Source organism: Pollicipes pollicipes, unplaced genomic scaffold (genome assembly GCF_011947565.3).
Source record: "Pollicipes pollicipes isolate AB1234 unplaced genomic scaffold, Ppol_2.1 Scaffold_6744;HRSCAF=7993_pilon_pilon_pilon, whole genome shotgun sequence".
In the NCBI taxonomy this organism is placed as follows: Eukaryota; Metazoa; Arthropoda; class Thecostraca; order Pollicipedomorpha; family Pollicipedidae; genus Pollicipes; species Pollicipes pollicipes.
In genome coordinates, this window is record NW_023596930.1 from 1 (window position 1) to 16,710 (window position 16,710).

A 16,710-nucleotide genomic window follows, 5' to 3' on the forward strand; every position below is an offset into this window, starting at 1 on the left:
TCTGGTCTCCCAGACTCAGTCCGGTCATCACGTGAGGCCCGTGGGTTTTGGATTGACCAGGCGATCTGACCCATTCGCTGTCCCAGCAGCGTTGTTCGAAGCCTGGTCGTTCCGAAGTATCGTCGCCTCTTCCCGGGAGCAGCTGGACTCGAGTCTGAGTCAGAAGAAGGCGGCCACCGGCTGCTTGAGCCAGCTGCTGGGCCTGGCTGTCCACCTCCGCAAAACGCCGAAGGTGAGCCGCAGCGCTCCGGCATGGCCTACCCAGTGCCAGGACTGCTGCAGAAGGCTGCGGAAGGCAGCGGAAGGCTGCGGAACGCTGCGAAAGGCTGCGGAAGGCCGCGGAAGGCTGCGGAACGCCGTGGAACGCCGCGGAACGCCGCGGAAGGCTGCAGAAGGCCGCGGAAGGCTGCAGAAGGCCGCGGAAGGCTGCCATTGCCCTCTCTTTCTTTCTCTCTTGCTCTCTTTCTCTTCTCTCTTTCTCTCTTTCTCTTTCTCTTTCCCCCTTTCCCTCCTTCCCCTTCTTCTTCTCTCTCTCTCTCTCTCTCTCTCTCTCTCTCTCTCTCTCTCCCTCTCTCTCTCTCTCTCTCTCTCTCTCTCTCTCGCTCTCTCTCTCTCTCTCTCTCTCTCTTCCTCTCTCTCTCTCTCTCTCTCTCTCTCTCTCTCTCTATCTCTCTCTCTCCTCCATCATCTCTCTCTCCTCTCTGCTCTCTCTCTCTCTCTCTCTCTCTCGCGCACGCCCGCGTGCCGCGGAAGGTCAAATGCGAGCAGACAATAGCCGTGGGGAAGATCGTTAGTCAAAGTAAGCTGCCATTACGAGGCAGCTCCCCCGCTTCGCCGGCATTCGGGTTACATCCCTGTTATGCGTCTAACTTGCTGTGTGCTGTCTGTAGCCGGCAATGCTGGAAAGCGGACCATGCTGTCTGAAGCGTGCGGTGCTCAGTCCTGACACCCGGCTGCGGGAGTTGGGATTGGATGCGCTGGGGGATTCAACTCGGCCTGCTGCCAGCTTCCTTGAGGATATCCGATGTGTGTTTTGTGTGGTGTGTGTGTGTGTGTGTGTGTGTGTGTGTTGTGGTTGTGTGTGTGTGTGTGTGTGTGTGTGTGTGGTGTGTGTGTGTGTGTGTGTGTGTGTGTGTGTGTGTGTGTGTGTGTTGTTGTGTGTGTGTGTGTGTGTGTGTGCGTGCGTGCGTGCGTGCGTGCGGCGTGCATGCGGGCGGGTGTGCCTTCTTGCCAAATGCGGACACGGGATTTTTGTCCGTGTGCGAGCGCCCCCCCCCGCACTGTGCTCTATAGCGCCATGGCTCGGAGCAGCCGCTGTAACATGACCGTGACCTTCGAGGCCGGGTGTATAGACCCGGGCCAATGTTCCCAGATTGACTGCTGACGTGCGTGCATGCGCACGCCCACACAACACGTGCGCATGCGCGTGGCGTGTGGTGTCGGCGTAGGGATGCACGTTCAGTGCGCGGCCAACTGGGGGTTATTTACGTTGAGGAGGGGTCGATGAACGCCCAGTGTTTGTCATTATATGAGATACGCGATGCAGGCGAACCTGAAGAACGCCATGGACCTGCTGTCGGAGCGGGTGCCCGAGCTGCTGCCCAGTGAGGACCTGCTCACCCCCTCCTGCAGCATGAGACCTACTCAGCGTGGAGGACTTTCTCAGCCTGTACTACTCGGAGCTCTCCTTTGTCGAGGATAGCGGTCAGTGGGCTCAGGGAGCGGGTGCAGGCACAGCGTCATTGCGAACAAGCCATCACCATTTCGTATTGTGTGTGTGGTTTTCACCCTGTGCCTACTGTTTTGGGCGTTGCCAACAGCAATGCGAGTGACATGTCAGACCGCGATACCGGCTCGCGATGCCTTCGTGCTCGAGCTTTATACCGCACACTCTGAAATGTCAGAGTGCGTCGGTGCCCATAGCTGACGACAACAGTGAATGGATACAACCCAGGCTGGCCCAGACTATTATTTATGGCGTTCTTTTACGGACAAGCCCTGCACGAGCGTGCGGCTGCTCGTGCAGGGCTTGTCCGTAAAAGTAAAAGTATTAGCTGCTGACGGTCGTCGTTTTCAGAGCTGGTATGGCCGCTGCCGTCGCACGTGTTCCCATACAATAACTAGTCGGGGCGGCCGAGCCCACAAGCAGGGCGTTTGCACGGCTTTGCGGCACCCCGCGGAGGACAACAGAGCGCTGCCGTGGATACCGCTCGTGGAAGAGTGCAGCGGAGGACAACAGAGCGCTGATGTGGATACCGCTCGTGGAAGACAGCAGCGTGGACCACTGGAATGGCACGCCGCTGGCACGCCAACTTCCCGAGCGGAAGCGGCTCGTTTGGCAGCTGCTGGAGTGAGTGTCTTCTAGGTTAGTGCTGTAGTCTGGTGAGGTGGAGGTAGCTGTGTCTATGATCATTTGAAACCGCCAGAACGATGATGGCCGTATCTCAATCGCAGAAGAGAGAGTCATTGGGCGAGCCCATTCAGTACTGGTGCTGCTCATGCTCCGGCTACTTTGTGTGGAGTGGTAGAAGTTCAATCGTGTGGATTTTCTTCTAACTAGAAATATATCTGTTAAGCTTCTCATGTCATTATTTTGCCCCTCCTCGTTTATCCATAGACCAACTGCGCCGCAAAAGAAACGCGATATGCGTATTTAAAAAACCCGTGCGATGCGACTGGAATCGAATGAAAGAAACGAGAACGCGCCATTGGTCTTCAGCTAACGAGTAAGTGAAATGAGTGGTGGCGCCAGCCGAAGGGATAGGTAGCCCAAAGGTTAATTGGAACTACCGGGTTAAGTTCCTAGGGCTATTGGTACTGAAATTAGCAAGACGTTTTATCCCGAAATGCAGCTTCGAACCCAAGTAAATCCCGAATGGTCAATAAATGTGTACGTAAATTCATTAGTCACATTACGAGTCCATTACCAGTGAGTTGAATCGGTGACCCGATAACTTCACGATTCATGAATGGCGATCCAACGAGGCTTTTCCAAATCTGCTGCAGGCTGAAAAAACATTCTGGGATAAAAGCTGTTTTTGGACTTGCTTCATTTCAGTTGTGTCTCTTTCAGCGAGCTAAGTTACCGCCGTGCTACGCCGATGTGTTTGCTATGTGTATGTCGATGGCTGCATGTCGTTTCCCTCGCGGGTCGATGCGCTTACACCAAATCTGTGTTTACTACAGCCAGAAGGCAGATCTCCAACATAAATCAAACATGTGGTTCGACGCAGGAACACTGGCAGAGCATTAAGTCATCCAAACATCAGTGACGTAATTGGAGGCGGAAATGCGCAAAGCTCGGCACAGCACGCACATTTGTTCGTTCCAGGCTTGACAAAAACGTCATTCGGATACGTACGTGGAATGGACGTCATAAATGTCGGCTGCTATGATCACAACGGTGCCAAAACGCATTTGCCAAACTAAATTGCGTTGTTGACAGGAAGAAGATTTGTGCCTTTGGTTGAAGAAAGCGTTCCACATTTGAATAAGGTTTTGAACTGCACTAGTCATCTCGAAGATCATTCGGTGCGGTTCACAGTCCTTACCTTCCTAAGACTTATAACCCTCATTTCTGAGGTACACGCCCGCGAAGATGCGCACCGTGTTTCGTGCAGACTAGTTTAAGGCTATTTCAGTCTGTTGACGCCATAGAAAAGTAATTCAAACCATGCCACCTCCAAAACGTCACTCAAACGATGACGGATACGGCAGTCCAAGACCGAAGGAAAATATCACCATCGGGTCGTTCATATCTGGCGTTCCTGAACACGATTTCCACAGACAACGGACGTCAATTCGCCCGCGAATCAATGTTGTGCAGCACTGCACAAGATTCAAAATCAAGTCGCGTTTTGTGGTACATAATACACGGACGTTGGACATGGTTACTGCTTGTTACGGAAATAGGACCTTTAATGAAAAAACTTAGGAACAACGCCACAACCGAGCATGTGAATACAGCCGAATGCCTAATCTCATGAATAAGTATGCAAGAGCAACACGAGAAAAGGCGAGGAGCACGAGCACATAACGATATTTGGTTCAGCAAACGCCGCTGGCACGGCCACGGCGTCATGGCTGCCTGCCGCGAGACTGAAGTACTAAAAGGACTGCTGGGGGTGACAATTTCACACGGTTAGTTTGGCAACATCTGGACGTCAACAAACGTTCCATGACGCAACCAATCAATGATGTATTGTGGAGCATATCTACTAAATTTTGTTGTCGGGAGCAGACTTTTCCACTTAAAAACATGCTGATAGCAATAAGTGAGCGTATTTCATCATACCTCGTGTTTGATTAAATATCTTATTTTTTTATCCGCAATATCAGCATTTTTTAAAGTCTGAGTCGATAACAGCCTATACTGGAGTCTACAATATTTCTGAACGGTATATGCCTGTGAAACCTTTCGTGTTCGGCTGGCTAGAAAACGGAGATACAGAGATATGTAACATACGCGCTTCGTCAACACGATAGCATGACATCCGCACAGAAGATTTGAGCGTGCCCTCAGTCTCACCACACAGTTCTCCCCCTCGCATGCCAAAGGAAGGGAGACACATCATCTCGTGGCAGTGTATTAGCGGAAGAATGTGCATGACGTAACCGTGCCATCCCACACATGCATGTGGACTATGTTGTGTTGGAGAAAGAGAGTTTAATGGCAGGTTTCTTCTCATCAACGCCCACAAATGAAAATCTGTCACGTACTCGTAAGCAGTTACAGTTGGCCTGAACGGTTGCTGGTCGCCGAGTGCCTCAGGCAAGAAACTAAGCTGCCGTGATCAATGACCAGCAAGCTGGAGGAACGCAAAAACTTCTAAGACGAACTTGTGAAGATTTTCCTTCAACAGCCAAAGGTCAGCCTTGGGGTTGCCAGCCTTGCCAGCAGAATACCTGATGTAGAAATGGACATGAATGAAGGACAGTGCGGTCGAAATCCAGCGGAGGGAAGCCAACATCCGGGGAGGAGGTCCGAGTCAAATGTATCAGAGGAACGTCACAGGCAGCTATGGTATCCCGAACACGCATCTAGACCGAAACTGCCGCCGGCACGAGCCCCTGGACTTGGTGGCTGCGGCGGGCGGCACGGACACGCCGAGGGGGCCTGTGCCGGGTGCCGTGTGACGTCATCACCACAGCGTGCCGACGGCGGGCCGGTGGGCTTGCAGCGCCTGACCGGCTCGTGCAGACCGGGTCCAGCTCACTGGGCCAGCAGAGCGCGAGCACAGCCTGCCGCTGAATGGCGAGGGGAGCCCGAGAGGACCGACGTCTGGTAATCACCAACTCACTGGGCCAGCAGAGCGCGAGCACAGCCTGCCGCTGACGGGCGAGGGGAGCCCGAGAGGACCGACGTCTGGTAATCACCAACTCACTGGGCCAGCAGAGCGCGAGCACAGCCTGCCGCTGACGGGCGAGGGGGGAGCGCGAGAGGACCGACGCCTGGTAATCACCAGCTCACTGGGCCAGCAGAGCGCGAGCACAGGCCGTCATGACGGGCGAGGGGAGCCCGAGAGGACCGACGCCTGGTAGTCACCAGCTCACTGGGCCAGCAAAGCGCGAGCACAGCCTGCCGCTGACGGGCGGGGGGGGGGGGGAGCCCGAGAGGACCGACGCCTGGTAATCACCAGCTCACTGGGCCAGCAGAGCGCGAGCACAGCCCGCCGCTGACGGGCGAGGGGAGCCAGAGAGGACCGACGCCTGGTAGTCACCAGCGAGCCGCCAATGTAACATGTCTCACATACCGCCAGTGTTTAAAGAACGTGTTTGTGCGGTGTTCATAAAGTAGGGTGAAACTGGCATAGACGTTGTAATTGCGGATTTTTACTTCGAAGCTTCATTTTATCCGGAGAGAAAATGAGCTTTTAGAAGAAATGCTACACATTTGCAGATATGGAGGCAAACATCAGATATCATGGAATAAGCTAACTTATAAGTATTGGCATACTTTAAAGAAAGTGTCCTCATCTTTTGGGGCACATTAAAAATCATACTTAAGTGAAATCTCAGGACCAGATAGTCTTATCATAGCATTGGGTAGTGCCATTGCAGCACCGTCAATACATAAGGGTATCAATAGGTCATCATAACACAGGCCTTTTCATTATTGTCGAGCTTAACATACGCTGTGAACGCTTTGTAACAGCACTACGCTTCACCCCGCTGTCGCGACTACCGTCGTCATGACAATTGCCGTGGTGCGATTGGTTCTGCCGTGGTTCTGGTGCGAACAAAAGGGCGTTTGTGTACGTCTCAGCGGGCCGCACGGGTCTGCTACCGAGAAGAAGCGCTTTGGTTAAACTTTGAACCAGTGCGCCACTACACACCATATGATATTCCCATTCCCAAAGCCGAAGCCCGCCTCGAGAAGATCCAGTGTGGTAAACGCCATAGGGGAGCATTCAAAGGCAAAGTGAACGTTTCGTTGAATTCGCGGAATAATAGGCTAATGCTCGCATGTCTTTTTGCATAAACAGTGTTTCAAGCTTTTGTAGCATTTGTTACGCAAGCGCTTTGACAAATTAGTGTATTACAAGCATAACAGAACATACCTGTTAGAAAAACAAGGCGAATTAAATGTAGTACTTTCATGGTGATGAGCAGACAGCATATTCAGATCTCTGCGCTGTGTCGGCTGCTTAAAATCAAAATTCAAAGCCTTTGATGAGGATTTCGAGAAAACCGGTGCTACTGATCAAATCGTGTGCGTCAGGTGCAACGATAAGCGGGACGTTCAATAAAAGGTGGGATGCTCCCTTCAGTGCTTGATGCGTGCGAGCTAATATCGTTTCCACGCATGAGTGATGCCAGGCGCGTGATGCACGATGCCTGTCTAACTGAAATCGTCTGCATGTATAAGTGATGCTGATGGCTTTTTGACGCAAAATCGCTTGCATGCCTAAATGATGCGCGTGGCACGCGCGATGCCTCTTTATTTGCATTTGTTGACATCTACCCGTGTTTTACGCATTTTAAGTCTCAGTTGGATACACACTGTATTGTAGCCACAACTGGCCATTGCTCCATTTTTAATCTCTGAATGTTAATGATTTATAAATCTTGCTGCTACTTGCAAACAACCGGCTTGCTGCTTTAAAAAGGGTGAAAAATCGAGTAGTGTCGCAGGCAATTTTAGGATAACTACTGATAATTGCTTCGGTAAAGGCTTGTAGTAGAAATATCAATACATCTTTCACTTAGTTTTAATACTCCTTTCACCTGGTTACTCTATGAGGAACAAGGCTAGCATTACTGTCTTCTCTATAACCGTAACATTTGATTGCATCTTTTAGAATTTGAGGACACCGCAAATTGCGATGTAAGATATGTTTATGTGGACGGCCTGTCTACCCAACATGAAACTCGCATTCATTATTCACGGACCAGACTAGAGGTCTCGTGCGTGCATTCGACATGAATACAAAGTCGATATATACAACCACGATGCCGACACTGTGTACAATGCAGCGCAGTGCATTTACACGATACGATGTTACTGTTGGCATTTGCTAGGCAGCTTTACAACAGTTGTGCATAACTTATCTACCAGTGCCTCCCACCAGCTACGCAGGTACTATGTTTGCAGACCAGCAAAGCGATGCCTGTACCTTCATGAATGATATGCCAGCGCGATTTGATGCAAGCACCGGAATTCGAGTGACTCGTGATAAATGGAGAAAAGCAGGCTCGTATTACCGTTGATCGCCAGTAATGGAAAAAAGCTATTGGATGAATATGATATGCATGACATTTGGAAAAGGGCTGTGCCATAAACGTGCTCTGCGTGACTGTTAAGGTTTCCTATGGTAACAAATCACCCAACTGTTTAATCGCTGATATGTATGTATCGCACTGCTCTGGTCTTAAATGCTACTTTGAAAAGGTGGTCAAATCATGTGCGTCTGATCTAACAATGATTTAATACTGCAAAAGGGGCATACTTCCTTTAAGTGGAAAAGACTGCTCTAGACAACAAAAACTCTCTGTTTAGTATAAATGTTCTTCAACACGTATTGTTTGATTGCGCCGTGGAACGTTCGTGTGACGTTGAGATGCCGCCAAGCTAGCTGTTTGAACTTGTCACACTAACACTCACTCGAAGTAACTGAATCTTCCGACAGGTGGTCGTGGCGCTGTGACGACGCCGGAGGTGTTTTTTTGAACCAAATATCGTAATGTTCTCGTGTTTTATCCTTGCTCATGCTGTTCTTGCATGGTTCTCGTCAGTTTAGGTGTTAACTTGCATTCGCACTACTCGGATCTGGCGCCATTCTTAAGTTATTAGACCACTTTTAGGCCTTATTTTACTATTCATTCTTATTTTTGTTATAACTAGCAGCCATGTCCAACTTTTGATGCCATTTGGCACAAAACGTGATTTGTGTTTGAATCCTGCACAGCCTGTACAACGTCGGTTGCAAACCAGTTGGCGTTCATTATATATGGAAGTCGGGCTCACGAACACCCGATGGTGAACGACTCTACGATACTATTCTTCTTGGTCTTAACGCCGCATGACCAGTGGAGTAGCAGGATTTGAATGATGTTTCTATGGCGTCATCAACGTTCCTTTAACCAGTCTGCATGGAAAAGTCTGCACATCTTCGCGGGCGTGCACCCCAGAAACTAGAGGGTTATAGGTCTTAAGAAAGACAGGGCTATGAACTGCACCGAAGATCTTCAAGACGGCTACTTTAATTCAAAACCACACACATATGTGGAACACTCCCTTTAAGATGCACTTCCTATGAGTACTTGCACACCTAGTTGTTACTGTTATGTCTATTTCCACCCAATCACGGCTGCCAGAAAAAGGGTGAAATGAGGTTGAAGCTGTCAGCAACAGTAGTGGAGTATCGCGTGGGCACAGGCGTCCGCGCGGCTGCTGCGGAAGACAGTACAGCAGCCCGTGCCATCGTGCGCATACTTCGGGCGATAGGTTTGATCCGGAAGTTTGAGGTAATTTTATGATTAAAGGGAGCGTTCCACATTTGTATGGGGTTTTGATCTGAAATAGCCGTCTTGAAGTCCGTTCGGTGCAGTTCACAACCTTAATCTTCGTAACATCTAAGCTCGTCCAGTTTCTGGATTTTACGCCCGCGAAGATGTGAAGACAATTTAAGGTGGACTCTTCCAAGGTTTCCTAGATCCATGACGCAATAATAACGTCATTTAAATCCTGTCCTTACATTGCCATGCGGCGAGCAAGGCCATTAAAAATACAGGTATCGAGTCGTTGATATCTGGTGGTCATGAGCACGATTTCCAGACACAACGACCATCAAATGGCGCTCAGTAAATGTGCGAAATACGATGATATATTCAAACAAGGACACATTGACGAATATATTTACCAAACAGTGAAACTGAATTGTCTTGGGCAGCCTTTTCCACTTAAAAGTATACCAGCAGTCTAAAGTGAGCTACTTTAATCACATCTGACGCCTGCTTCGATATCTTCAAACGCGGAACGCTCCCTTCATCGAGCTATGCTGCATGATTACCTGACAACGCAGTCGTAATTGTACCGCGCGTGTCCTGGATACTGAGCACCAAAAAACATGCAAGCTGGAGGACTTAAGTAATCAAAAGGCAATTGTTCAACGATAGTCAAGTACAAAAACAACCCTCGGCACTTCGTTATCAACCAGCGACAGCATTGCACAAAAGGGCTGAGATTGATTAAAAGATCGTCTGTGGTGCCGGCCGCTTCCACAAGGTACTTTAACATCGAGCTCTGTTCGGTGACCGGCACGGAAAGGAAGGGTTGAAGAAGCAATAGCACGGGCGCAAGGTGGACACAGTGGAGATGCTCACTCGGCCCACAGATGGGCGCTGTCTACTGAGGAAAGAGCAGCACTGCTTGATCGCCCACCGCGCAGGTTGGCCGTGCCTCCACCTAGCTGGGCGGCTCGTGCTGACTGGCTGGTCTCCGGCCGGGTCACGTGACATGAGGCGGAGGCCCGAGGCGTAAATCTCCGGTACGTCCTGGACGGCCGCCAGCAGCCGGCTGGCTGAAGACGGCACGAAATTCACATGGATATTCAAACGGATATTGGGGTCGTTCTGCAATTTACCGAAAGTTTGCATGTCGGAATATATTGCAATACTAAATCGCCTGGTATCAGCTCTGAGCCTAGGCCATGTCTAGGTCGGGCTGTCTAAAAAAGCAACGTATCAGCACAAATGCTACCTAATGCTTACAGCATGGCAAAAACAGATACTAAAGTGACAGTCAATTCCACCGCACGTTTGATAATGAAGCATTTTTTTCTTCTTCACGTATTGCCCTTTAAAAAGCTGTAACAAACAATTTGGGCTGTTTTCATCCCTGAGGGTAATTAACCTCATTCTGTCTCATAGGCCTCAGTATGGAGACCTATGAGACAGATGTTTGTGTTCCCATCAACTCCGCCAAAAAGGGACACATCACCGTATGGACCTATCTTAAATACACTCATTTAACATTTCGAAACATCAACGCTATTCATGTTCGGTGAGTGTCATTAACAACCACGCCAACATCAAACAATACCAAAATTCCAATGCTCGAAATGTGTGGCAAAAAAGATAAAAGTTAAACTGAAACTGAGGTCAAGGCCTCACTGAAACCGAGTTGATGCCAATTAGGCATCGCTCTAGAGCTGACGCCCCCTCCCCCCACAAATTGAACGGTGGTAGTGTTCTCGCCATGGAGTCTCATGTTGAGTGTCGTGGCCAATTTCATGTCAAGGAAGTCATTTTCTGTTATGATGTATTCTGTCTGTATCACACATTGTTGTTTTTCGTATTACTACTTGGAATGTATATTGATGAACTGCCTATTGATCGCAGCGTGGTGCTCTATGCAATGGATAATCTGGTCTCCACTGATTTCGCTTAACAGCGGCACATTCACTCGTTTCGCCCTAGCGCAAATACAACTCAGAGGATTAGGCTGTGCATTGGCTTATTTGATCTCCAAAGGTCAAGGTCTGGTCAAGGTGTAAAGTGCAAGTTCATGCCACTCGGGTACCTGGCCAACGTTCACGGTCACACCGTGTGATCACTCTTCACACGTCAGCGCTGTGGCGTGTGACGACTCGTGTGACTCACACGAGTCATCTAGAGGACCGACAGCAATCCAGGATAGGCACCACAAGAAAGCCGACTTTATGACGCATTCAGTGGTGATGTTGTTGCCATACATGAGCATATCGCTTTATGCTGAGGCACATGGGATTTAGCACTCCATGGTGAATCTACATCGCAAAAACAACACCAGCATTCAATCCTTCGTAAATCAGCTTCGTATCAATGACTTTACAGCATAATTTAGTTTTAGTGAAGCCTCGATCTTAATTGATCTTTGATCTTATTTGCCTCACGTCATTTCCAGCATTATAATTTTGATGTTGCATGATGGCGGCATGGTCGCTCGTGCCATTCATCTAATCTGAACAGCTTTCGTGCCTAAAAATGTTTCCACGTGGCTGATAAATTGTATTTGTATGCTATGTTTAATGTGCATTTTCATTACGTAGTTGTATATGGTTATTCAGTGGAATAGATAATGCAATATACCTACAATCTAAACCTTAAAATCTGCAATAGACTATCTACAACTACATAATCAAAAGTATTTTTGCTACAAACTCAAAACGCCGTAAATTTCGACTCCTCGGATGCCCTGCAATGACTGAAAATCATCTGGTTGGATATAAAGTGAAACAATCTCCTGTTACAAGTGCATGCAATACCGCTCTAAAGAAAGATAACATTTTGTAACATGCGACAGAGATAAGACGTTTGTCCTATTCGCAAGGCATGTCAATAACTTTTCAAAGTATCGTTTAAGACCAGAGCGGTGTGATGCATACATATGAGCGATTAAACATTTGATAATTTATTACCACCATAGGAAACCTAAACAGTCACGCAGAACACATTTATGGCACAGACTTTTTCCACCCGTCATACATATATTCATCCAGAGCTTTTTTCATCACTGGTGATCAAGGGTAATACGAGCCTGCTATCTGAGCCGGGTTGAGAGTTTGCTTTCTCTATTCATCACGGTTCTTTAGTCACTCGGATCCGGTGCTTACATCAAATCGCATTGGCATATCACTCATTAAGGAAGAGGCATCGCTTTTTGCTGGTTGGCAGAGATAGTACCTGCGTGGCTGATGGGAGGCACTGGCAGGTAAGTTCTGCACATCTGTTGCAAAGTTGCCTAGAAATTACCAACAGTAAAGTCGTATCGTGTAATGCATTGCGCTGCATTGAACACAATGTCGGCATCTGGGTTTGTATATATCGACACTGTATTCATGTCGAATGCACGCGCAAGGTCTCTTGTCTGGTCCGTGAATAATGAATGCGAGTGTTCATGGTGGGTAGATAGACCGTCCTCATAAACGTATCTTACATCGCAATTTGCGGTGTCCTCAAGTTCTAAAAGATGCAATCAAATGTTAACGTTATAGATAAGACAATACTGCTAGCCTTATTCATCGTAGAATAATCAGGTGAAAGGAGTATTCAAACCAGGGGAAAGATGCATTGATACTTTGGCTGCCAGCTTTCACCAAGAACGATTATCAGTAGTTATTCTAAAATTGCCTACCAATCCCACTCGATTTCTTAAGTTTTTTTTAAAACAGGAAACCATATTATTTACAAATCACAAAACATTCAACGATTACGAATGGAGCAATAGCCATCTGCTACTACGGTACAGTGTACATCTAGCTGAGATGCTATTATCCTGCAAATTACACGAAACGTTATATAGCACGTTATATAGCACGTATAGCACGTTATATAACGTTATCCAAACGGTGCGGCGCAGCCGCGCCAGTGTGCATAATCATAGACAATGAAATAGTGGGTCTTATGGCGCGCATTTAGATGTACCTTGCAAGGTCGCTCACCTACGGCAGGTCAAATTCGGGCAACAGACTAAGCGGAGACAATTTCTAAGGAATCATTCAATCTCATGCAGCAACGGAGTGTTAGACGAAGCCATACATCTTTAACACAGTTTCTTAGGCAACACAACAATTTCATGAACAGATTTCGCTGACCTAGGTTCGTATATGCAGGTCAGACCAAGGTCAAAACGAAGCTGTTTTATTACTGTAGAGCTTGTTGTGTGGAGTAGGTTTCTGATCGTCATTTTTAAGTTATTGATAACATGAACCACATTATGCACCCTCCATGAACTTTTTTAAGGTCAGGATATGTCACTGACCTAAACTGACAAACGAGTCAAACAAGGTCACTGCCCTTAGATGAACGCGACCTTTTGCTTAGAACAGCTTTCTAAGTTTTGGGGGCACTTTGGACACCAATTTTGAGTTTGGTCTTGGTTGACTTTACTTCAACTAAAAGCCATGACCTAGGAGCTCCACATTTTGACACAAGTGAGTTCGCATCAAGGCAAATGCACCCTGTGGATTTACTACACCTAGTTCTCTTGCTTGCCGAGATCTCAGGGAGTGAAATTGACCCCCATTCGGGGAAGGGTACTGAACCGGCCACCCAGGCGCGTGTCAACATATAACGTAAATGAGGAACTTTTATATTGGTTACGTCATCCTTTTCCAAACTCATCAGTGCTTACTTTTTCTGTTTTGACAGATGTGACTGCGATTATATAAGCACAATATGCAGGGAACGCTGAGCAGCATCAACCCGCTGGAGGCAGGCTTGACATGCCATCTTCCAAGTATACTCTTCCGGCCCAACAGCCCACCGTCGCACAATGTCCTCTGCATTTGCAGAAAACAAGCTTTACAGAAAATAGAGAAATAAATCTTCATTTACAGTCGCTTTAAAGGGACGAATTTCCTGTTTCAGGCTGTTTTTAAAAGGTCTGACGTTTCCTTCGTCGGGAGTAGCGCTTAGAGGGAGTGCGACAACTTTGTGTACTTTTGTCTCCTAGATCAGCTGCATCCTCCTTAAAAGCACTCCTCAGCGTTATCACTGGAGATGTCTGGTGCTGAGAGCTGGTCCAGAGGATGCCTATGAGGTTTGCCTCAAATGCAACACATTGCATGTTTCCCGTTTGAAAATATTATAGCCAGCATCAGCTATGATAACATAGGCCCACTTATAGCTGTTGGTACACAGACTGCTTTTGACAACATGATTTCTCCATTCAATAAATATGTTCGCCATTACGTCACTGACAGCGTCATGGAACGTGCGTATGTGTATAACAGCACCCACTTTTGGCTCTTCAATCTTCCTAGCGATGCCAGCATGAGACGGAAGTGCTCACTGAGCCAAATATCACTATGTGCTCGTATTTTGTCCCTTTCTCATGATGTTCTTGCATATTCATCCGCAAGTTTAAGATGTTTACTTGCATTCACATACTCAGGTATACCGCTATGAACAAATTATTTTATATTGCAAATCCTATTTCCATAATAATGAGAAAATATGCATAAGTTCTTGTAATATACGGCAAAGAGACGTGATCAGTTTTAAAATCTTGTTTAACTTGCACAACATTCGTTGACAGGCAATTCACGCTCGTGGTATCTAGAAATCGTGCACACGAACGCTAGATATGACCGCCCGACCATTTGATTTAATGCAAGGGTGGAACATTTCCTTCAATGAGCCGGCCACAGTATGGCGTACAGTACAGTATCGTTACCTAAGCGGCACCTGTTGCATGCCATGATTTTTCAGTCGGTGAATAATGAACACTAGCAGAGCACGTTCCTGGTTGCTGAATGAAAGCGCTGCTCGAAACACGAGTCATTCGGGGCTTGTGAGCACAGTGTAATACAGCGGCTCAGTCCTGACCTTTGGCATTAACTATCGCCCGTTCACCCGGGTCCCCGGCGTTGGACGGACGTAAAGCCGCACTAAGGTCACCAATTAGAATGGACGGGCGGTACTGATGTAGTGACGTCACTGCGCCATTGCTTGGAAGCATGTGCACAACATGCATGCTGAGGCTCCGCCCCAGCCGCTGTCCCAAACCTGAGCAAGTGTCACCCGTGCAGTGGCAGAACCCGAACTGTACCTGCGCCCGAACCCTAAACCGAACTCTACCTGTGCAAGCTTAACAGCGGATGAGGCGCGGCGATCTCCCGAAGCGGGGGTTGGGGTACCGAGTCAAGCAACTGCCGAAATGTGGTTAGTGGCGATCTTCCTGCCGGGCTGCGCCGTTTGCCTATCCAGCAGCTTCTTTGATCTGCAGGTGAACGTCACGTACACCAACGCCGCCTTCTCCTCACACGAAGCCGCAAATAGGCAGCAGTGCGCCACGCGCTGCGACCGTCTGGAGCCCGAATACTGCGACGGCTTCCGGTACGGGCCGCGGGGCCGCTGCGAGCTGCTGGTGGACCCCCCACCACTGTCTGCAAAACCGCCGCACCGCCGCCAGGGCTGGAACAGAGCGCCTACTCCCGGCGGGCGACGCGGGTCACGACCTTATGCGCCCCTGGCTGGATCACCTTCAACGGCGGCTGCTACTACAGAAGCACGTCGCAAAACAGCCGCGGTGCGACAAACAAAGTCTGCCGGGATCTGAACCCGTGCTCTAGAGTAACCTCCGTCAACAGTAAGCTGGAAATGACCTTTCTACTGCACCACTCCAGCCGCCCCAATGCCCCTGAGTGGATCGGACCACGTGACTTACCTCCCTGGAGCAACCCGGACGGCACGCCATTTCTGAGCTCCCTTCCAAAAACAGTGGCGACATCCCAAGGCACATGCTTGTATATGCAGGGCCAGTATGTCACAACGGCGCTCACTCAGAGCTCGTGCGGCCCCGAGCTCCGCGCGGTGTGTGAGGCCCCCCAGTCGGCGCGTCTGCCGCGCGGCTGTCCCCCCACCTGGCTGGAGATTGACACCTACTGCTACCTGGCGGTGTCGCAGGCGCTGACCTTCCACCAGGCGGACCAGCACTGCGGCCAGCTGGCGGGTGGCGCCAGACTGGGCCACCCGCATGGGCCGGGCGTCCACACCATCCTGGAAGCCTACGCTTCGCGAGTGGGCATCTCAGGCAACTTCTGGGTGGGCGTCCGCGATGAGGCTTCTGAGGGCACCTGGCAGTCTATGGACGGGTCGGCTTGGCACTTCGCCTGGAGCCCCGTGCACTACCAGCCGAACGGAGGCACCAGTGAGAACTGCGTCACACTGGATGCCGAGCTGGGTGGTGCACATGATTTTTATTGTGGAGAGTCATTCCCTTTCGTATGCCGCCAGCCTACAGCAAGCTAAAGGACGGATAGGGCCCCATACAAGCAGCCTCACTCTTGTTCCGGATCCAGACCGCCAGATGACCCATCGGACCCGGCAGTGACTAACCCGCAGTCGCACTGCGGCACTCCGTGCGCCTTACCGCCGGCCCGAGCGCCCCATTGAGGTCATGCGAGGTCACTGGTCGTCGTACAGTGTGGCCCCGCGAGGCCACTGATCGCTGTACAGTGTGGCCCCGTTATCCTGCAGGTCACGATCACACGCTCCATGCACGTCACTCGGCTGATTGCTCGGGAGTCGGTGACGCCTGCTCCTCCGTGGTTGGCCACTGTTTGGTGTTGCTCGCCAAGCTGCGCCAGGACCGCCAACCCCTTCCGCTGAGTCACACCTTAATTAACGTCACGTCGCGCCTGCAGCGAGGTCACGACCCCGAGATGCGTCGTCCCTTAGTTCTACCGCAGTCTGCGACAACAGGCAATGTTTCGTCCCGCCGTC

The 16,710-nt window shown here is 49.5% G+C and overlaps 1 protein-coding gene across 1 annotated transcript; it reads left to right on the forward strand.

Annotated features, from left to right (window-relative positions):
- Positions 1 to 15,142: 15,142 nt before the first annotated feature.
- LOC119108825 (tetranectin-like) lies at positions 15,143 to 16,171 on the forward strand (the record flags this gene model as incomplete). The annotated part of the gene is made up of 2 exons (XM_037232370.1): positions 15,143 to 15,321; positions 15,774 to 16,171. Coding segments are annotated over exons 1-2 (577 nt in total), but the record flags the coding sequence as incomplete, so codon positions are not given.
- Positions 16,172 to 16,710: the final 539 nt, after the last annotated feature.